The 22,755-nt window shown below is 39.4% G+C and overlaps 1 protein-coding gene across 3 annotated transcripts in view; it reads right to left on the minus strand.

The window, feature by feature from the left end:
* Nucleotides 1-444: 444 nt before the first annotated feature.
* Nucleotides 445-22,755, minus strand: part of ITGA8 (integrin subunit alpha 8) — a 127,008-nt gene continuing 104,697 nt past the window's right edge. For 2 of the 3 annotated variants that reach the window (XM_064444700.1, XM_064444698.1), the window contains 3 exons: nt 14,363-14,464; nt 5,780-5,902; nt 445-4,542 (listed from right to left, as the gene is read on the minus strand). In XM_064444700.1, the coding sequence (XP_064300770.1) occupies nt 4,456-4,542; nt 5,780-5,902; nt 14,363-14,464 (312 nt within the window). In that variant the 3' untranslated portion in view covers nt 445-4,455. The remainder of the gene's footprint in view (nt 4,543-5,779; nt 5,903-14,362; nt 14,465-22,755) is intronic. The other variant, XM_064444699.1, reaches the window with a different exon arrangement.

The following is a 22,755-nucleotide window of genomic DNA, read 5'->3' on the forward strand; positions in this document are numbered from 1 at the left end:
TGATTTGGTTGCCTTTCATTTTTCTTGCACAGGTATAAAATATGCCCTCCCCTCCCCAGCTTGTGAGGATTGCTTGGTATTTGGTCTTTACAGTGATGATAAAAGAGGGCACGCCCTGGCCGTCCTTGACAGGAGAAACGGGGAATCTAAGGTTGATGTTTTGTTAATAGGACTCTGAATATTAATTTGGGTAAACTGCTAAAAAGTAAGCCAGCCCCTGCAATGCACTGACCGTTTTGCATAGCATATTCTGCTCTGCTGCGCTTATCCTGAGCTGGCTTCTGGAAAAGTGATATTGCCTGATGCAGTCCAGTTTTGGAAAGAGTTGCTGGAGTCCGCTTTACAAACCGTTACTGAAACAAAGAACAATACACAACCAAATGAAATGTGGTGCATCAGTTAAGTACAGCAACATGATGAAAACAAATGAAACCATCTGAAAAGTGAGTTGAACAATTACTTCCATTCTTCTTTTCTAAAAATCACTGTTACAGTGGAGTAGCATCTTGAATTGTTAAGTGCCCCTCAAATACAACATACAGGCAAAACAAGAACAGTCCTTCAATATTAAAAGCATTCCTGCTGTGTCACATCATGGCGCCTGCATAAGCTAAATTCAAGACTTTTTATTGTCAAGAGGCACTACCATTACATTACATTTTAATATGGATCTTTGCCAACAATCATAAATAAAACACTCATAAACAATTCCTAAAGCCTGTGTGTTGGATGGTATTTCATCAAAAAAAGTTTGCCTCAATGTACTAGAATACCGTAGGCCATGGCTAGTTGGGACTTCCCCCTCCATATCCCTAGGTGTTTTGTCAGTTCCCAAGACGCTTTTTAGTTAATCTATGCCATGCCTACCAGAAGATCCTTCTTGCTAATGGCTGAAAAAAACACAGATAAAAGAGAAAATCAGTGCCATTTGCAAGAGATGTCTAAAGTGGGAAACCTGTAAAAGCTGTCAGGACAAAAACGTTGGAGAAGACAGAAAAAATTGTAAATGAGTTACAGAATGGTGACAAGAAAAATTTCTTGTCAACAGTCTGGTGGTTAAATGAAAATTCTATTTGCTAAATAACTTTAAAGATTAAATCTAGAAGTGACAACATATTCAAATGCACTAGTCCCTGTTATGGAAATTCTGAGATTTTCATAAAACAGAAAATGTTGTTTGACACTTCATTCTCTTAAGTCTGATGCGTGGATGAAATAACTGGACAGCCTTTCTCAAATTTGGCAAGAAGCATGTGAAATAAAAGATTAATGTCTCTGTTTACTAGACCACTGTGGTGGTCATAGCAATAAACAGTTTTAAAAGGCTTTAATTTATAAAGTAACCCCGTTTTTTCTGCTCTCCTGTATTCTAATACTTCTATATTCTCAGCAATTAGCAGCTCACCACATATATTTGGAAGTGTAAGGCTGAATGACTTTTACAGAAAACTGCATTTAGTAACTCATTACAAGGCTGACATCACTGAAACAAAAGTTCAGTCATGTAGGGATGTGGCAGAGGTTATCGGGCAGCACATTACTAATATACTGCGGGAAAAGATTATGTCAACTGCCTGCTAGTGTCCTCATCCAGGATGCAATCTCCCCAGGGGATAAACATTCTTGGCAAGCACTGAAACCCAGAAATCTCCTTTGCAAAGCTGTTTGCAATTTGCAGCCAAAGCTATCCACAAACGCTGAGACCCAAGACTACAGTCCTTGACAGCACACGGCTCCAGACATTTCCATGGGGGAAGTTTAATCTACAAAGATGTAGAAATATAAAACAAAGTTTTGCTCAATGTAACTGTTTGTCAGATCATGTGCCTCTAATTTGGTTTCCAGTGACATTATACAGCTGTAGCCAATGGATTCCAGCCAGGCCCAGCAGTCACTGAGGTTCTTTTTGGTTTAAATTTAGTATCGGAACATGTTTTGCCCATCATTAAAATGGAGAGTAATTGCTCAAAAGTGAACCATAGATGTTACAACTGCAAAGAACTTATTAGGTCACCTAGTCCCATCCTCAGAGCAACACAGGATTGAAAACACATTGCAAAAAATACTGAACAGAGCTTTGTCTGGTTTTGGTTTTTTTTTCCTTTTTTTTTCATATTTATTGTAATCATTAATCAGCATATTCAAATGTTTAAAAAACAACCACAAATGCCAGTGTAAACATGCTTCAGTTATACAAGTAATATAAAGTATTGCACATACAAAAATCCTATGTTCCATATCTCCTTATGGTGCTATTTCATCAGAGTAAGAGTTGTGCAGATGACGTGACTGTAATGAGCTAGCTGATCTTATTTCACAAGCTACACACAACAATTCAGTATTTACAAAAGCTAGACGCTCACTGTAGTTTTGGGAGGATGATTTTGCCTGGAATGTATGGGACACAGAGGTGGGCAAATATGGGACAGGCTTGCTTTGTGGTGGTATTTATCAGCTGATTAATCTACAAGGGGTCTTCTCGAACCCATTTGGGGGAAGGCATCTGTTAATGGTTTTCTGGGGTCCAGGAAGTGGTCAGGCCTCCCCATCCTCAGAAAACAGAGGTGAAGCACCTCTGTGTCTCCTTCTCTCATTAAATCTCATGGGCACACTGCATCTGATAAGCTAAAAACTCCATAAAGGTCGTCTTGCAAATTTGCCTTAGATATGAAGATGGAACACAACCTGCTTAGGTTTCCTAGCTCCTGCTTGGATTTCACAGGTCAGCCTGCATGCAAGAAATGGTAAAACTGTAAAATCTCCTCTCAGCCTGACAGAAGTGACAAAGTCTCATGGCTAGTCCTGTCCTGAAGTCTTAGGAAGCAGTTACCTAAAAGCAACCAAGCAACATCAGATGGATGAAGCCATTTGCCAGGTAAGAAACTGAGATGGACTGGAAAGAAAAGGAGCTCAGGAGAAGGAAAGTGTGGTGTATATTTCAGAAAATGAACAATCCCCCCTAAAATTTACACAATATAGCTAATACCACACTCACAGGCAGCACTGGAAGACTCAAGCTTTCAGGCACAAATTTGTGGAGATGAGAGCTTAGAGCCCCTGCTGAGATAAGGATCACTTGCTAATAAAGGAGAAAGAACGAAGCCTCCCTTCTTCAGAATCCTCGATCCAGAAAAAAATAAAATCCTAAATGTATATTTTGACTCTTTACCTTCCTTTTTTTTGTTCATGCTTGGCTGGGCTGGCTGGCGCCCTATTTTTCTGCATAAATACAAATCCTGCCCACCTTCCCTGCACGACTTTGCTTAAGAAATAATTATATTCAGCCCTAAACTTTGCTGAAATCAACACTTTAAATACGCTGCCAGCTTGTAGTCTGTAAAGTAAAATAAAATAAAAAGGCAAAGATTTCTTTAGGTCTTAGGTCTTAGGTCTTAGGGTCTCTGACACAAATTAGACAGAAGGTACAATGGCAGTAGCCATTCCATTTTCAAAGGCCATTTCAACAAAGTAACAGGGCAATGGCAAAGAAAATTTATCCTAGCCCCAAACCCCCAAGCCTTCTCGATATCACCAGTGTGGCTGTGATAATTTAAATCAGTGTTTCACAAATGACTGTATCCTGTGTCAGCCGTACAGGTGGCAGCCATCAGCAATGCTGTGAGAGAGTAACTCATCCCCTGCTCTGTACTGTGCATGGATTTAGTTATCTAGGTGTGACACTGCCTGCTCTAGGTTGAAAGAGATACAACATACACTTGTTTATCATGTCTTATCTTGTAAAATGTTGCACAATCTTCTGCTTTGCAAAACACCTTGTAGCCATGAAAGATGTGTTCTGCGTGTACAATGGGTTTACTTTTTTATTTACAGTTAAGGTAAGTACATGATTTCTATTTTTTTACTTTCTTCTCTCAAAATCTAAATTGATGATTATATCAGATACTTATCCTGAAAAGGTTGAAAAATAAATAATTGTGCCCCATCTATAAAGTTCTTTATAGACTACCTTTGTTTTTCAGAAGTACTTTCACAGTACTCACATATTGCTTGTCTCCCTGAGCCATAATTTCATAAAAGTTCTTAGGGAGGTGTCAAAGGTATTCTGCATGATACAGTAGCATTCAGAAGTTTTGTCCTGGCCCATCTTCTAGACAATATAGCAATGCAGGTGTTCCTTGGGAGATTTGGGCTTGTTCTGGAAGCATCTCAGTATACCACACGTGCTCAAAAGCATCTGCTGAAATGTAGACTGACTGGAATATGGGATAAATGTTCTGTTCAGTGGTGAATGTGTTTGTAAGGCAGTGATAAAGCTGCTTTCTTTGGCAAGGATGGCCATCATGTGGCAGGTTCTCAGAACATTGCATAGATCAGATTATGACACTATGTCACTTGCAGGTACAAAGGAAGACTTGTGGAAGGAATCCTTCATTTAATCCTCATCATGTGTCTAGTCTCAGGCAGGATTCTGACTTGAACTGTCACTCTCTTCCTCTATGCATCAGTAGTCTTGTTATTTGTCAGTTGTTCTCTGTCAGCCATGTCATCTTGAGGAGGTCTAGCTCTGTCGAAGAAGCCACACTGCAGAAAACAATCAACAAAGGTGTCATGGTAAGACAACGACAGGAAGACTCAGCTGCAGCTTAATTCTTCACTCAGTGAACTTGAAAGGTCAGGTACAATCTATGGCAGGCTGATAGACTGTGAAGCTTTTTTGTTTCTATTCAAATTGTTCCTTATGAAAATTTAAAGTTTTAGGTGCAAGGCACTGCGTTCCAAAGTATAGCTTAAAAAATTTAAATAAAAATTGTCTTTGCAGGAGATGTAAAGTTGGTCTGAATGCTGATACTGACAGACTCTGATGAGAAAACTGCTAATTTCAGTTTAGCAAGACATTCAGAAAAAATATTTAGATTGACATATAGTAATAACAACAGAGGTGGAATATATGTTGGGAAATGTGCACAGGACAGTGTTCTGACCTAGACTAAAGATCACTAAAGATAAGATTCCTCTCACCTAACTTTAACTGCCTAAAAGTTACCCCTTTGGTCAAAAGGTTGAAAGTAATGTAGGCTTCACAAGAGGTCAAAGGAGAGTACCACCAAAAGGTAATTCCTCTCATCCTCCCATAGCTTTTTGCTGTTGTTACTGACTAGGTGAATCTGGAACGTTAGGTTAGGCTGGACACCTAATTCATAACCCACAACCTCTAGGCAGCTAAAGGCAGATAAGCCTTATCCTAACTTAAGAAATTATTTACATTTTTTTTTAATGGAAACTGAGAATATGGCCAAAAGCTACGTTGGCTGCCTGTAATGTAGCAGTTTCCAGGAACTTTTGAAGGGAGTGTAACAACCAACACAGAAGTAGGAAACTTTGAAAACAGAAGATCTAACATGCTAATATAAAAGGAAATCTTCTAAAAATTAATTCTTAAAGCTGGGAGTGTTGTTACATGCTGACAAAAACTGGAAATTCCTGAAGTATTCAGAGAAAACAGAGTCACTTCTTTCTGAACCTAAACATCCTGAAAAAGAGGATCATAGGTCTTGGGAAACAGAGCCGAACTCTGTACGCCCATTTATAACCAGACTTTAATAATAAAGGAGGACTTTGAAAACAAGTTCCCTGCATAAAGGTCAGTGACACTAGCATGTCAGAAATGCCAAAACAAAAAAGACACATGTGTATTGTTGCTTTTCCTCCAAACTGTTAAAGAACACAAAATTCCAGCCACCCTTTTTCATCTGTTAGTATCTTCCAGTACCTTTCAGGCTTTTTTTAAGGCAACAGTAACAGTAATAATGCAACATACCTTCCATAAAGCTAGGGTCAACATAGCTAGTACCAGTAGTCCAAGAAGTATTGCCAGTATTATAACCCATAAAGGGATTACAAAGGAGACATTTGGAGTGGACCAAATGACAGATGTTCTGATCTGAAATGAAAATAATACATTAAATAAACAAAATTAAACGAGTAAAGCAAACCTCATAGTAGAATACAGAGGTTATAAGCATTCACTTCAATAGCATTTTGCAGATTAGAAATACACATTGCTTGGAATTCTCCCATGCTGGTTTCATTTAATGTAGGTTCCTTTCCACTTGTTCATGATAATTACTAGAAATGGGATTTGCACATATACAAAAGTCTTGTCGTATCGGGACATACAAATCATTTTCACTTAATACCGAGTAGCAAAAAATACCCTTCTGTGCAGATGCTTCAAGAAGATTCAAGGACCAAAGTTCTCCTGACACGTGTGCTGGTACAGCCTAGGCCAGTATAACTGACCTACGTCATATTACCCTGAAACAATGGTTGACTTAATCCAAAACTCTTAATTTAAACCACAATAGATATCAGCTACATTAGCCTTATTTTAATTTCTGCTGACACACGAGTATACATTTTTTCCTATGACTTGTGTTTCAGCTAAGCAGTCCAAAAATGAAACTCAGGCAAAGTGCATTGTCCTTGTGATGAAGCCTAACGTGCAGTGTGATGTTACACTCCTTAAAAGAAGCCAAGCACACGGACAATTACCTAAATGGGAAATAAGCATGAAATGCTCTTTCTCGTTGTTTGAGGCTCTAGAAAGCAGCAGGTGTGTATAACGAGTTATCAAATGCTTTAATTGACTTGGCAAACTTCTCTCTTTAGACGTTCATCTTGACAAAGACTAATAATAACCCTTCCGTATTTCTCCTTCTGGGGCCATCCACGTAAGTAACCTCCTCCTCAATCTCCCTTCCATACCTTGTACCAAATCTAATCTACACTCTCAGACTCCACTTGGAAGGCTCCCTGTCAGTCTCATTGAATATTTGCTCTTTCCCTGCTGCTCCCAAGTGGGAAGGAATGAGTTTGAGCTTTCCTTAGCTCCTCAGCCACAATTCTGTCCCTTCAGTTTTAGTTTATTTTGTCAAACTTTCCTCTTTATTGTTAGCCTAGGAAGTTATTTCTCTCTCGGGTTTTCTGCTGGATCTCTCTCATTTACTACTAGTCTCCCTAAACAGCATAAGTATGTGACAGATGGAAGTTATTTTCTTCATGATGATGAAATCGGTTTGCAAAGCAAACTGGTTACACAAACTCTCAAATGATCTTCCTCTTCAGTGCTCGAGGTACAGTTGGGAAATCTGCTCTTCTTAATAAGTTTCTTGACTATTGCCCAGTCCCTGATCTGCACTCATTGCATATCCTCTTTTTACTTCTTTTTTTTGCTATTAACTCACTGGTTGTTCCACCTGGAATTTAGCACAACGCTAATTTGTTCATTCATGGAACAGCATCCTAACTTTGAAGACTGGACACAACTCTCTAGTCCAGTTCAAAATTAATTCAATTTCTGTGTCTCTCACTTTTCTCCTTGAAGATGGCAAATTTCAGCCTTTCTGCAACATCTAGACCTTTCCTCTCACATGCTTTCTTATAATCAGCATACTTTCCTAGATTTTTTCACTCTCCAAGCACCAGCAGATCTGTCTCCCAGCTACTGTCATGGTTAATTGGAAGACACTTTGGAATAGTCCTTTTCACTTACTTCATCTGTGCAGCCAACCGTCCCCTACTCTGACACAGCATTTAGAAAGAGAGCGGTCTGGTGAGGTCTCCTGGTGCATGTATTTTTTATAATATCCCTCACTGTTATGGGACACAGATCATAGTTGAAATCAGGGACAAACTTTCTATGTGAGATACCACTTGCCTTCTGCCAAAGCTTACACTGATGGTTACACAGGAAATTCCGGGACACTGCCCAGTGCTTCTGGGGTTAGCACTTTAACATTGACCTGTACCCTGAAGATTAAGTGCTTGCAGTGCTGGCCATACCATCATTGATCTAACAAATGCATTCAGCTAATATACTTCTCTTTTGCAGCTATAAATAGTTATTACTCTAAAAGCCTTCAAAAAGATAGGATATACAAAGAATAAACATGTTAGCCAATTAAAGCAAGAAAAGATTATTTCAAGGCAAACAGAATTAGTAAAACCCCCCATGAAATCCTGCCCCTGAGTCCCAACAGGTATCTCGCTGGTGTGATCAAGTGATCAACTATGCCACTGCAGGGACACAGTTCCCTTCCCCAGCCTCCTCTTTGGATTGCTTCTTAACCACTGCAGAACTTTATAGGCTCTCTGTACCATTAGATTCAGCAAGAGCAATGCTCATTTAGTAAGGACAAAATGTTTTTTGAACAGCTGTCGTTGTGTCTCAGAGTGGTACTGTATCTGGCATTAAAATGCAAGGGCAGAGAAAACGAGATAAAAGTCATCTGAACTGTCTGCAAAGAAAAGCCAGTTAAGGAAAAAGATGTATGCAAGTAAAAGGCTTATCTGACCAGGGAAATCAGACCAGATGCAGACATGATGGGCTGCACAAAGCCTGTAGCAAGCAATGAGCTCAGCTGTCCAAGAAGGAATCATCTCCCTTCTACCGCTTGAAAATCTTCATGAATGCTGCCCTGAGGCAAGCCTTGAAGACCTGATCACATATAGCACAAGAGTTGGGGAGTGCAAAAATTCAATGGGCCCCAAGACAGCAAAACCCGAGATTGATTAAAAAGCCCCAACTCATCCACACTGTGCACTTCCTCTGCTGGCAAAGGCTCTGTTACCACAAGCAAGAGGTTATAATTTTTTAAATAATTACTTTAAAAGAACCTGAAACTGTCAACATACAGTGGATATACCTTACTTGCTTAAGGTTTGAGCTTCACTACAGTTTCTGTTCTAACACTATCACTTGTCTGAGCATGTTGCTGTGGAGTTGAAGCAGTAAAGTGATAGACCACTTACCACAATCATCTTAACAAATATTTGTAAACAACAGCAAAACGAAAATCCAAGCAGGGTTTTATGTCCTCTTGAGTTTGCCAAAATGACTGACTCCATTTTACAGTTAAGATCAGACCCAAGGAAAGACCCATTTGCTGGCAAAATTAAATTTAGTAATTTCTGGTATTGATAGCTTGAGCCAAATTCCTAGGTGGCATAATGTGACTGAGATAAATGCAACAGGAAATAGAGTCAGCATCACTGCTCTGGGCCAGACAGTACAACATCAGCAATCCAGAACAAAAAGACTCTGGCAAGCTATGGATGGGTTGGCAGAGGGACAGTCTACTGAAATTGTACATCCTGAATATGGAAATTATCAGAGTGGGCAGGTCTTCTGTAGGAAGGATTTTTTGATTACAGATTTTTTAAGATAGTATTTGACTGAACCACAGCTGTCTCCTTGGGCACCAAGTCCACCTTCATCCAATCTAACTTAATGATTTCAGCAACGTAGGTGCTCTCTGATGGGTGAGCTAAGCTGCTCCTTGGTGTTGCCTAGGATGTGAATAGCTCATAGGGCTGCCTACTGATTGCACAGGAGCACAGCAACTAGACTCTTAACTAATGTGCTTCAGTTCACTGTTCAAAATTAGGTAGGGTCAAACCAGACCTCAAAGCATGTTTGAGATCCTGATGAAATTAGTGGAAACAGTCGATTTAATTAGGGATGGTGGATTTCATTAGGCTTTTGATGAAGCTGATAATACTGTATGCAACTACAAGTAGCTATATAGCCATTCCATGTCTTCTTTTATGCAGCACTTCCTAGATGTTTGCTGCATTTGTGTGTTGCATTTTCTCTCCTCTTAGGCTTTGAAAACAATACAGCCACCTTGTTCTTGTGATATCTATAGAGTACCTATCAGCAAGGATCCAGATATGGACATCTGGGTCTTCCTGAGGACAAACTGTAATCAATTACGAGTGGTGTAGCAGTGCTCAGCCTTGCTTGCACTGCGTGAGCTCATAATCCTCTGTCCCTTCTTCCTTATGTTGTTCTGCCTTTACAGACAGTAGAGTGCAATTTACAGTGTAATTTCAGTAGCTCAGCTGAAGCCTGAAATATGTTGAAATATAAACAAGAAACTGTAATCTTACCGAAGTGCAGAGCATCATGTTTATAATCATTAGATTATCAGCAATGAGTAAAACAGACAGCAGAAATTAGGTCTATCCTGTATCAAGCAGAAAGCTGCTGTAAAACTGCCGCATCTCTCTTCTCTTGTAGGAGTGAGGCCAATGGCTAAATGAAATATTTGCCTGCTAAAATCTTAAAACAACCTTGTCACACCCACACCCTTTTCCCATGAATCCTTATTTGTCTTAGGTTTTTGGAAGCAAGGGAAGGGTTGTGCTAAGTCCTTGAGATCTATTTCATGAGCAGAGGATTATATGTAGTTGTCAGCCTCGCTCCTGTCAGTGTGCATTACCAGTAGAATATAACACCCCTGGGCTGCCTCCTTTTATACTCTAAACAAAGACTTGCAGGGCTACTAATGCAATTCCTGCTGAACAGTTTGACACTGCAAGTCTTGAACACCCACAGAGCTGAGGCAGAAGCTGGAGGGGAAGAAAGAAACAAAGCATCCCTTCAGTTTTGCCTGCCTTATTTCACCATTTCCACGGAAGACTGTCCCTCTTCCACCCCATGCTGTCCACAACAGTTTTACATATGATTTTGATTTAAGACAAGTTTGCATTATTCAGCTTGGATTTCTGTTCTTCTCCATGTGGTAGGTTTAGTACTGCAAGATCAGAGCCAAGGAACATTTTTGGGAGGGATTTATCTGTTTTCATCTAAGGTGGCCAATATGAAGAAGTGGAATTTTTACACAAGTGTTGGCACTCTACTTTAGATGCATGTTGGCTTTCCTCTCTGTTCAGGGCTAGAAGACTGTCTTATACTGAACACTGAAAACAGCAGTTGCTTCTCTGTCAGGCTGGTGAAAAGAACACCTCAGACTTGAGAGAAGCTGTCTGACTTTTGGCCTTTCACACCGCTGAATGTCTCATACCCTTCGTATGCAAAGGGGTGACAAGGAATGCCATCTCACTCAAGCACCAAGATGAGGTTGAAGCCAACATGACAGTTACAGACAGAGCCTTTGTTTACTGTTGGAAAATCCAAGCTCATTTTAGCACTGACACTGTCTGATAGTCTTAAATTCAGGATCACTGTTGTGGTTCCATGAAAGTCACCTGTCGCTCATCAAAGTAATTCTATAGGGAGGATTTTATTTTCCATTTTTTTAATGTGCCATAGTTAGACATATTTTCTTAAGAAAAAATAAAAATAAAAAAAAATAGGGGTTTTGCCACTGATTTTTGTACAGTTTGGATTTTGCTCCTGATTTTGGTGCTACTCAATGTAGCTTCAAAACTGTCTTTGATTCCACTGGAAGGTAGCACAATGCAGTGAAAAGCATGCGTGGTAAGCTGCCGGATCATTAGCAGGCCCTTGTGGATAGATGGGAATTAGGTTTTATTGGTGCCAACATCCAGCATCAATGGTCAGAATGAAGTGCCTGCTAGGGAGATTACTACAAAGCTATTTTTTCCCTCTTGGCCTTTAAAAGACACATTTAAAAAAATAAAATTAACTTCTCCATTGTTTAATCTGCTACTTTAAGAAACAGTAGCTATATTAACTATTACTCTAATGCTACCCCTTTTACTGCCCATGATGACCTTCCTCTAATCTTCACTCGTTTTGCTTACAGAAACTGAGAAATAGGAACTCTTTAGGACTCCTACATGTTCCCATCCAACCTTTGCAGCATGATGTTCCCCTATGTTCTGAAAAAATGCTCAAAATGGAATATAAAATCTCTCTTGAGCTTGGAGTCATAATTAATATTGACATTTATGTTTGCACTTTGCAAATGTTTGTGCAAATATATTTCATAAGGAATATAAGCACTTCTAAAATGAAAGTAGTCATCACCATGTAATAGCTAAAAAAGTTAAAAGCCTTAGACTGAAATCAATTTTACTCATTGTAGGACACTGTTCAAACAGTTTATACTAAAGGCATCCCCTCTGAAGATCCCATCAAGCATTTAAGAAAAGCAATCATATTTTATTAAACTCCAAAACTGACTCAAGAATTATAAATAAAAATGGAACAAATTACTGCTGATTCTAACTCTATACTTTTTATAATAAAAAGTATTATTTCACCTTGCACATGAAATTCATCAGGTAGGATAGTATTATTTATAATAATAATACTACCTCTATGAAAAAATTACAATTTTCTCTTCAATGATGTAGCTCTTAGCAAGGGAATCCAACCAGTTGTACATCATCAGTTGTAATTCCAAGCCTATCAAAATCAATAGAAATACTTTTACTGATTTCAGTGGATTTTGGTTTAAGCCCCACTAGTTCCAAGCTAATTCCCTGTTTGATGCCATTTTCACTCAAATGTTTTATTATAAAGATTTAGATTTTCTTACATTTACACAGACTTCCACACATCTATGTAATAATGACCCTCTGTTCAAGATATAGACCTATATTCCATGATGATGGAAATAAAGACCTCAGTGCTGCAAATACATAAGCACATACATACATGACTGTGTAGGTTATCAGTGTGTACGGGATTTATACCATTGAAAATAAATATACATATCAGCCTGCAAAACTGGAATGCAGTGCTGTGTGAGTTAAATGAAGGACATCTATTCTTTTAGAATATAGTCTCTTCACTATATAGACGACTGTAAGGTGTTAGCTTATTATTAAATATATACTTTTAACAATTAATTTTAAAATATTAAAATCTTTATTCCACTTCCACCCTTGCATTGTCTGAAAGAAAACCATAAACTTCCAAATAAATCTTTGAAAACTTTTAAAACACAACCAGTAATCTTTTTCAGAAGGAGCAAAAATACTAAGCATTGCCCAACTTAAAGCAAATATTTCTTCTTGCAAGTGGAACATCAAAAGAGCTTGTGCATATAACACATCAAGCTGTAGAGCTGGCAAGCATCCACTGTCATGTCCAGATATGAAACGACATAAAAGCGCCATCATTTTTCAACAGTTTACAGTTGCCATTACAGGCATTTTGCTGTAAATCATCTGCAGCAAATAACAAGCATTATACTGGCTGGAGTAAGAGAATAAAATGCTTATCTGATCATTTGGTAGATCATCTGACACTTGTTGAGAACAGCAGGCTATCACCTGGGATAAAGCACTTCAGTCCAGATGAAGGCACCACTCTCAACAGAGTTCTGCACAACATGTGTTTCTGGTATGGAACACATGCTGCAAGAAAATAAAAAGAGCCTGAGTATATCTGTCAACTTGGAGCCTTTGAACCTTTCTGGATGAATACTGCATTAAGCATCAAATCTCTCTGGTGAAATCATGCTTCCCCTGATGTTAGAGGTTGGAGTCACTGAGCTTATAGGACCAAGGTTACCTTGTGTCTACTCAGAGCAAGTTTCAATCAACCATTGAACCTGTGCTTGTTCAAAACAAAACTTTATAGTCTGTATCCTCTAAAATATATTCCGTGTAAAGGGTTTTATTATCTTGGTTTTCCATATAAGAAAATATTCTGTTCCCTACTACTAGATCTCAACAGACTGATATGATGTATTTGCACCAGGATTTAACAGGGGAAGTTTCTGCTGAGCTTACCTTTTTAAAGAACTGTAAATTATAATCTTTATAAAGATGAGAACAATAAGTCTTCAAATTTGATATTACTCTTATACTAGAATCAAATTTTGCACTCATATTTTACTTTATTTCCATCAGTAATGACAAAAGAGTGAATTTTAACTATGGTATTAGACATCATAAGAAACAAATTCCTTTAAATCATTCCCCAAATTCAATGCTTTGGCACCAGCAAACGATTAAATCAAATTAGGCCTTCAAGATTAATTTTTCATATAAGTATCCAGGGCCATAGAAATCTCGCTCTGCAAATAAGGTAAGTACTTTAGTATATATCTATCACATCTGTAGGGATTACCAGGTAATTTCATATCTTGCACCTGATGTGCTGTAGGGTGGAAACCCTAGAGAGGCATGCAGACCCTTCTGAAAATCAGGGTATCAAAGAAGCTTAATACAGGTACGAGAGAAGTTGCCATAGATAGTCCATACAATTGTGTGAGAGAACTGCTGACTGGGAGAAGAGTGAGATCTCTAAACCTGACAAAAACAAGATTTTGGATTTTGCACAAAAATTTCCTCAGACATATTTTACCCCAAACAAAGTAATTAGACGCTTTCACAGCTATGTTGGTTTTGTCTGGGTGAAAAATCCATCCTGAGTGTAACAGAGCAGTCTGCACATTAATGCAGCAAGAAATTATTTAAAAATGGAATTAGTATCATATATCAGCAACTTCCACAGAAAGCAATAAAGGTATTTCCTTTAGGTATTATTTCAGGAACTTACACTAGAAACACAGAAAAGACTGATCCCAATATTTTAATATATAAGAACTTTCACAGCTGTGATCAGAATGACCAAATACATGTGCTTCACACAAAGATGTAATTTTCAGTTACTTACTGCTATGCTTCCCTCAGGGAGCTTTGCCGGTTGCACTTTATATGGCATGCTCTTAACTTCGAAGGACACATTGGAGGAAAGAGTATAGAAATCATTCTTTCTCTAAAATTACATAAAAGAAATTATTAAAAACCATGTTTGTTCTTAAAGGCATTATGAGAAATAAGCAGAGAAAAAATACAGAGCAATGATTTCCTAAGGCAAAGATGGTTTCTTCTGGTAAAGGATATAGCAATCCTGGGACCTGTACGTATCCCCAAGACAGACATATAATACAGCATGAAGCTGAAATACAAAGACTGCATGTTCAAATGTGGAAGAAGGGTTAGATGTGCAGAAAGATGCATATGTTTTTTTCTTATATTTCTCTCTGAAATAGGAGACTGGTGCATTTGAAGCATGGGGGAGGTTTATGGGGTGTCTATGTTTTAAAACCTTGGCTCTGCTCACAAAGCCCAACAGCAGACACGGGTATCTTGAGGAGATTTCGTGGCCTACACTGAGACGAGGCTGGTAGAGCTCCAAGCTGGTAGAGCTCCAGGCTGGTAGAGCTCCAGGCTGGTTAGTGCTTTCACCTCATTTGGAAGCCAGGTAGGCACTGACACACTACATCTTACCAGTTGTGTGTCTCATTGTGCTGTTCCGACCTTGACAATAACATCCTGCTTTGTTAAGTGCTGGAAAAATATCTGCCTAAATCTGTTATAAACTGGCATAAGCCCTGACATGTGAAAGCACATGTCCCTTCAAAGAATCTTAATGGTTGGAACATTTACTACAATAGATACAAGTGTTTTCCACACACATACTTTGAATTCTGTTGACCTCTTGGCATCATCGATATCTCACTGGAGTTGGTTTTGAAGGCTAAGTACATCAAGTATCAAGTAAATCCTTTAGTTCACTTTGGATTTGGATTTCATTGACTGTTATTTTGTTACAGACAGAAGATCCTGCACTCAAGCTATGGCGTCTTTTTCCTTGTTTTTATCCCAAGGAAGGATGGCTGAGTGATTACCATGCTCTTCTGGAAGTCAACAAACCTGTTTCTAATTCCATCTCTGCAACTGATTTTTTGGGTGACACTACATGCAACTTACCTTGTATATCCCATCCCATGTAAAGTTGGGGTAATGATATGGATCTCCTTTGAAAGTGCTTTGATATGCTCTGAAAAGCATTAGATAGTTAAGTGCTAATATTTCCACTGGAATCCAGAGGTCTAGGAGTTATGACTGTCATTATACCCTTTTACATTAGACTCCCTGAGGTAAACCATTTTAATCTTTTGAATTAAAATATTTTTGAAGGTCTTCATCATTTTTGCTACCTGTCTCAATCCGTTTTGAAATACGATGATCAGAATTCAACACAGTATTTGACTACTGGCTTACTGAAAGACAGAGCCTTGTGAGTAAAGCAGTCTTTCATTTTGGCCCCAGCTGCTTACAGTCCAGTGTATTAGGAAAGTCACTGTCACTTCTTAAATCCCCTTCTACAAAACTCTTTCTCATTCCTTCTGCTTCTGGAAGATTTAGGAGTTCTGTTCCGTTGACAAGACTTGGTTCCTATGTAATTACTCAACAACTTTTCCTTCCTGCTAGGTGGTGGTTTTCTCTGGAATTTACTGTTGCATCTAAGACATAAACCCTCTCTAAAAAATGCTTCTCCCCCTTTAGCTGGTTTGTGGAGCAAAGACTGAGGTAAGAAGATCCCGTGATCATTTGGGCTACTGTTTCTTTCCTTCACTGATGGAGGAAGGTTTGTTAGTGAGCATGACCTGAAATAAGCGTAACCTAAACCTGGGAGCCAGCATGGATGTAGTTGGTTGACCATGGCCCGACTAAAGTTTCCACAGAACTGCTGAGGTTGGGAGGCACCTCTGGAGGTCATCGACTCTGACCACATGCTCAGAGCAGGGTCAATTAAAGCAGTATGCTGAGGGTCATGTCCAGCTGGGTTTTGAATAGCTCCAAGAATGGAGACTCCACAAACTCTAGGCGCAACCTATTGCAGTGTTTGAATATCCTCACAGTAAAAAGTATTTTCTTAAGTTTAAATGGAATTTTCTGTGTTTCAATTTGTGCTTCTTCCCTCCTGTCTTGTTACTGGATATTATTGAGAAGAGCCTGGCTGTGTCTTCTTTACTCCCTCCTACCAGATGTTTATACACATTGATAAGACCCCTCCTGAGCCTTCTCTCCTACAGACTGAACAGTCCCAGCTCTCTCAGCCTCTCTTTGCATATCATATGCTCCAAGCCCTTAATCATCATTGTGGCGCTTGGCTGGACTTGCTCCAGTATGTCTGTGTCTCACTTGTCCCAGGGAGACCAGGACTGGACACAGCACTGCAGATCTGTCTCACCAGTTCTAAGTAGAGGGGAAGAGTCACCTTGACCTGCTGGCAACACTTTTCCTAATGCAGTCCAAGAGGCTGTTGGCTTTCTTTGCTCAAAGGTTAACACAGTGCGCTCATGTTCAACTTGGCATCCATCAGGACCCCCAGATCCTTTGCTAGAATACTGCCTACCAGCTGGTTGGCCCCCAGCCTGTACTGGTGCATAGGGTTATTCCTCCTGTGGTACATGACTTTGCAGTTCCTTTTGTCACACTTAATGAAATTCCTGCCAACTCACTTTTCCAGCCTATCGAGGTCCCTCTGAAGGACAGTATAACCATCTGGTGTATCAAACACTCCTTCCACTTTTCTGTAATCTGCAAACTTGCTGAGAGTGTACTCTGTCCCATTATACAAGTCATTAATGATGTTAAACAATTTTGGCCCCAGTATTGACCCTCGGGTACACCATTAGTGATGGACCTCCAGCTGGACTTCATGCTGCTGATCACAACATTTTAAGCCTGGCGGTTCAGTCCATTTTGAATCCACCTCTCTGTCCACCTATCTTCATTCATTTTGACAGTGTCAAAAACCTTGCTAAAGTCAAGACGAAAAACGTCTGCTCTCCTCTTTTCCACCAAGAGGAACCTAATTTATCTCATCACGGAAGGCTATCAGGTTGGTCAAGCATGATTTCCCCTTTGTAAATCCACACCATCAACTCCCAATCACCTTCTTGCCCTTCAGATATTTGCAAATAGCTTCCAGATTCTTTTTCTCCATCACCTTCTCGGTGATTGAAATGAGGCTGACTGGCCTGTAGTTCTCTGGATCCTCCTTCTTGAAGATAGATGTGACATTTGCTTTCTTCCAGTCCTCAGGAACTTCCCCCAATCACCATGACCTTTCAAAGATGATTAAGTAGTCTCACATTGACATTGGCCAGCTCCCTCAGCACGTGTAGGTGTATCCCATCAGGTCCCTTGGACTTTTGTATGTCCAATTTGTTTAAATGTTCCCCTAACCTGATATTCCTCCACTGAAGGTAAATATTCATTACAGCAGGTTTTCTCTCTGGTTGCAGAGGCTTCATATGACTGTATGAAGATTTTACCAGTGAAGACCAAAGTGAAGGAGGCATTAACCTGGCCTTTTCTGTGTCCCATTCAGTGGAACACCTGTATTTTTCTTGGCCTTCCTTTTGCTGCTCATGTACTTGTAGAAGCTCCGTGATGCCCTTTTAAGTCTCTTGCTAGGCTTAGCTTCTGGTCGGCTTTTACTTTCCTAACTCTGTCCCTGTATGCTTAGACAGCGTCTCTATTTTCCCCACCTAGTCCCTACCCTGGGTCAACTGGCTCTGCTTCTACTCATTTATGTTTCCTTTCTAGGTTTGAGTTTTACCACCAGCAACTTATTCACCCTTGAAGGCCTCCTGCTACCTTTTCTTGACTTCCTACATGTCAGGATGGACTGTTCTTGAGCTTAAAGGAGGTGATCCTGCAGAATCAACTAATTCTCCTAGACCCCTCTTTTCTCCAGGATCGTCTCCTATGGGGTTCTTTTAAGTGGATCCCTGAAAAGGCTGAAGCCTGCTCTCCTGAGGTCCAGGGTTGTAGTTCTGGTATTTGCCTTGTCCATTCTGTCTTCTTTTTAAACGACTAGTTTTCTCTTCAGATATGTGAGTGTTTACTGGTGACATGAAACCAGCACATTTATTGCCTTCTAGAACTCATTTGGCTATGCCATGATGTTGTTCTTTTAAAATATTGATAGCAGCCAAATATTTATTATCAGAACATTTAACCTCTCCTTGTGTATTATATTAGAAATGAGCAATATGAAGCAAACTGCTTCATGTGACTACATAAGGATAGTAAAATCAGCTCCTTAACATAGATTGCATCTAATGAACCTTTTCTATTAGTGGTGTTTGAAATGAAAAATTAGACTGATTTAATATTAGACTTGGCAAATAAGTATTTTTTATACACTTTCATGGTGCTAAACACCTATGAGATGGTCTTCAGAAAAATAGTTTTTCCTTATCACACTGATTATTTTCCATTTTCAGACTCTAGCCATTTTCATCTTTTATTCTACTGCACTAGACTTTTCACATACAGTCCGAGTGTGTTTCTGTAGTTGTGCAATGATTTGCATCCAGGAAAAGTCTGAAAAAAGCCGTATGTTTTCAGTTCTAAGCAACTCATATTAAAAAGAATTCTCTAAATGTTTTATATAATTTATAAAAGCAATACATAATGGAGAGGGCAGGGTATATTGTATTATTAAAGAAGTAGACATTAGACACACAGCCTGATTGGCTAAGATGCAGTAAAGGCATTAACTCTCTTGAAACATCATATAAAGGAAATGCAGCAGTCACAGAAAAAGAAATCCTTTCACCTACTATACACGGCTTATTTAATTTTCAGCTTATATGAGCAGTAAGAACATCAGGAGAGGGTATTTCCTGTGGATTAATGCTTGGCTGGGGTTAATAACCTTGGGTTGTGCCCACAGCTGTCAACTCTCCCTGACCCTTCCTTAGGCTCCTGGAAATGCTGCACATCTCCATTGCTTTACAGGAATGGAGAATATAAAAGACTAGAGAGTATTTCCCTGCATTCACAGAATGATGTGTTTGTGGCAAAGGGCTTCAAAATAATGACTATGGTCAGCATCAGTTGCAAACAGGATTTTTACTTGTACCAACACCTTGGAGATACAGGCAGCTGTCTCTCTTACAGCTTTTTTTATAATTCTCAAGTCATTTGTGAGAAATAGCATTTCTCTACCATATAATTTTTTAAATAGCATATGGTTAAATGTTCAGTGTTTACTGGAAGCAGCAGGACCTGTGGTTTGCAATTCAAGCTGAAGACTTCATTATGGCTCAGAGGAGGGGGAAGAAGGAATCTGGTATTTGTGAATGTCATGCCTAATGACCAACAGTAGGGAGCCTAGCCCTTGCTACATTGGCCTTTTGAGGTTTCCCTTATGGTAGAACAAGCAGACCCTGCTCTCGTGCACTCTGCTGAGACAGCAGTTTGCCAATATTCTGGTAAGTAGGCAGAACATGGCCATCCCCTGTGTTGCTTGGGTGGTAGATCCCTGCTGGTGTGCTTATTAAGGGTTCTCTTTCTCTCTCTCTCTCTCTCTCTCTCCACTTTTGTTTTACAAAGAGATTTTTGAACTGAAGCCTTTGTCTTCTTTAACAATTGCAAAACACAGAAGCATCTAGAAATGAAGGAAAGCCTTCCCAATAAATATTCAGTGCAGTGTTTCCCTAAGTACAATTGAGACAAAAGAAATAATGTGGGAAGTGCTGGAAAATCGTGGACAATTTGAAGGAGAGTTCTCCAGGCCCCAGTGGAATGCTGGTGGTTTCTGCAGGAAGCTCAAAGACTTGCAATCTCCCCAAAGTGTCTTTAAGGCATATGGAGGTTTCTTAGTCAGACAGCAGACTAGAATGCAGGGACAAATCTGGCCCACAGGGAGCTAGACTGAGGGTAGGAGGAACAAACTCTTAGCAGCTTAAAGAAGTCTGACAGGTCATTGTTCTGCAGGTTTGAAGAGTTTAATTACTGGAGAGGCTCCCCAGAATGACTTTGTTCCACAGCCTCTATAGAAGATTGTTCAACTTCTCTGAAGTACTTTTTTTTCTGGCTAGAAGTCACCCAGTGAAGTCACCCTAACTGCAGGGCATGTACTTTCTCTGTTGCAAGCTGCATGCTGTGGTGGAATTTTCCCCCCAGAATTTACGTCTGTTGCATATAGAGTTCAGTGCTGTTTTAACAATATTGGCCCTGCTTGATTAAAACTTGTTTCCCTTCATGCCTGCTGGAGTCTGGCACATGTTAGAGACAAGAGGGTAACAATATGGTGTTACCTTTTAAATATATGATTTGGGAATTCATTAGCTTTCTTTCTTTGACCCATACCTCCAGAAACCTGAACTACTGCCAGTAGAGCAGCTTACATGAATGCTGAGAGTAGAGGTCATACAATTATTTGTTCTTTTATTGATTTGTTAAAAAAAATGTATGTATGATTCTGTGCATGGTCACAAAGTACTTGTGCTATTTGTAACAAGAAGGTATGTTCACCCAAATGTATCTGTGACCAAAGACAATACAACTAATCTGAAAATCATCACATCCTCATCTCTATGATTAACTTCTTAATGCTTCACATATTGTATCTTTTTACATTCATTTAAACAGACTATTTTAAATTATAATAGAGGCAGATATTTTGTTGTGATTTCAGAACACTTTAATATACAGATATTAATGGTTATCAATTTAAACTGTTTATTTTTTTCATATACCTAACATTACTTATATTTTAGCACATCTAGCAAGAGTCTTATGTTCTGCTCTTGTTAACATTTTGCTGTTATTTTAAATAACAATGAATGAAAACAAAACTAGCCCACACCCAGAAAACCTCCAGCTAGTTCAGCCCAGTGCCAAGGTCTCTTTCTTTCTAGCCTTCATTCCACACAATCAAATCCAGCATAATACAGTATTTTTGGCCACACACAGTCTTCTTTTTTACTTATTTTGTTTTTTCAAATAACAACAGTTTTTTGACATAAAGGTGAATTTCTTTGATGACTTCCTCCTTTTGTTATCACATGTGGCTTGAAGGGCAGTGCATCAAATTTATGGCTTTTAATTCTCAGTCTTAATTAAAATAATCTACTTAAAATTCCATATAAAGTTTACATATGGCAATTAGTGAGAGACCAAGATCTTTCTCTCACTAATTTTTCTGGTGCTTCCCCACTTCCATTCACAGATAGGGAATTCAGCCTGGCTGCAGATTCATGCTTTGAAAATATTAAGCAAGCTTCCCTTGACTGAGATGTTTTCCACTGCGCACAGAAAGAGGTTCTGTGCTGAGGATAGAAACTATTGTTCCTTGGGGTCATATCCCACTTACAGATGGAATAATTGCTCCCATAGTAAACAGGAGAGGGAGGAAAGTGATTCAGTAAAGGAACCTATGCAAAAGCTAGATCTCTCACCTGTCTTGGACCACTTTCACCAGTTCACCTCTGTTCTGACTTCCAAGCCTTTGCAAACACACACATCCTGCACAGAGGATGCTACATTGGTTATCTGCATTCTGCTTCCAATGGCCTTTGTGTGGCTAAACTGAATCCTAGTCCCAAAAGCATTACATGGCCTAGAGGATTTCTACCACACTAAAAAGACTCGCTGAGTTCACCAGTAGTAAAATATGGAGATTCTCAACAAAATTTCTCATCAAGGAAATACAACTAGAGCATGCACTCTAACAGTGATGATAGCCCCAGGTGCTAGGCAATGAAGGCAAAGGGATATGAGAGGACTGGGAGGACTTCTAGCTGATGGCCCAAAATAACAAGGTATTACATCAGGATCGTTCTCATTTTCTATACCGCTCCAGACCTCAGTTTCTTTTTCTGTCCTTGTAGAGGTGCAGCTTCAGCAGAAGGGAACACCATCATTCTATAAAGCAGGGATGTGGGGTTTCTCAGGCTGAGAAGGGAACTGAATTCATGTCTTTCAGTTGTGAATTCTGTGATCACTAGATGCCAGTTCTAGCTTCTGCCACTGAACATTGAATAAACAAAGTCCTCCTTAAGTACTTCAACTAATGCTGTAGGTACCTCCTGAGTAATTTTTGGATTCTGCCTTCTGAGAAGGTAGAAATATTCCTGCTTAATTCTGATTTGGGTGCCTATCCTCCTGATAAGGGACAGCCCTCATGCACCACCCTGATGGTTAGTGCAAGCCAATTTGTCTGAGGTACCTCATTGTCTCCATATGCTGTGTAGGGAGCCTAGATATTTAGTTTCAGGTTTTGGATTCCAGTCTGGGGCCAGGCACTTATGATGTGGCTGTCACAGCACTCATCACCTTTATTACGTCAAGCATATATTTTCATATTTAGGCATCTAAAAAGAAACAGGAGCAGCCCATGTTCAGAAACACTGAAATAGCAAGTATTTAATAGAGAAGCCAAACCACGGCTTTGTATACTAATGGAGCACCTGA

This window comes from Phalacrocorax carbo, chromosome 2 (genome assembly GCF_963921805.1).
Source record: "Phalacrocorax carbo chromosome 2, bPhaCar2.1, whole genome shotgun sequence".
Lineage (NCBI taxonomy): Eukaryota > Metazoa > Chordata > Aves > Suliformes > Phalacrocoracidae > Phalacrocorax > Phalacrocorax carbo.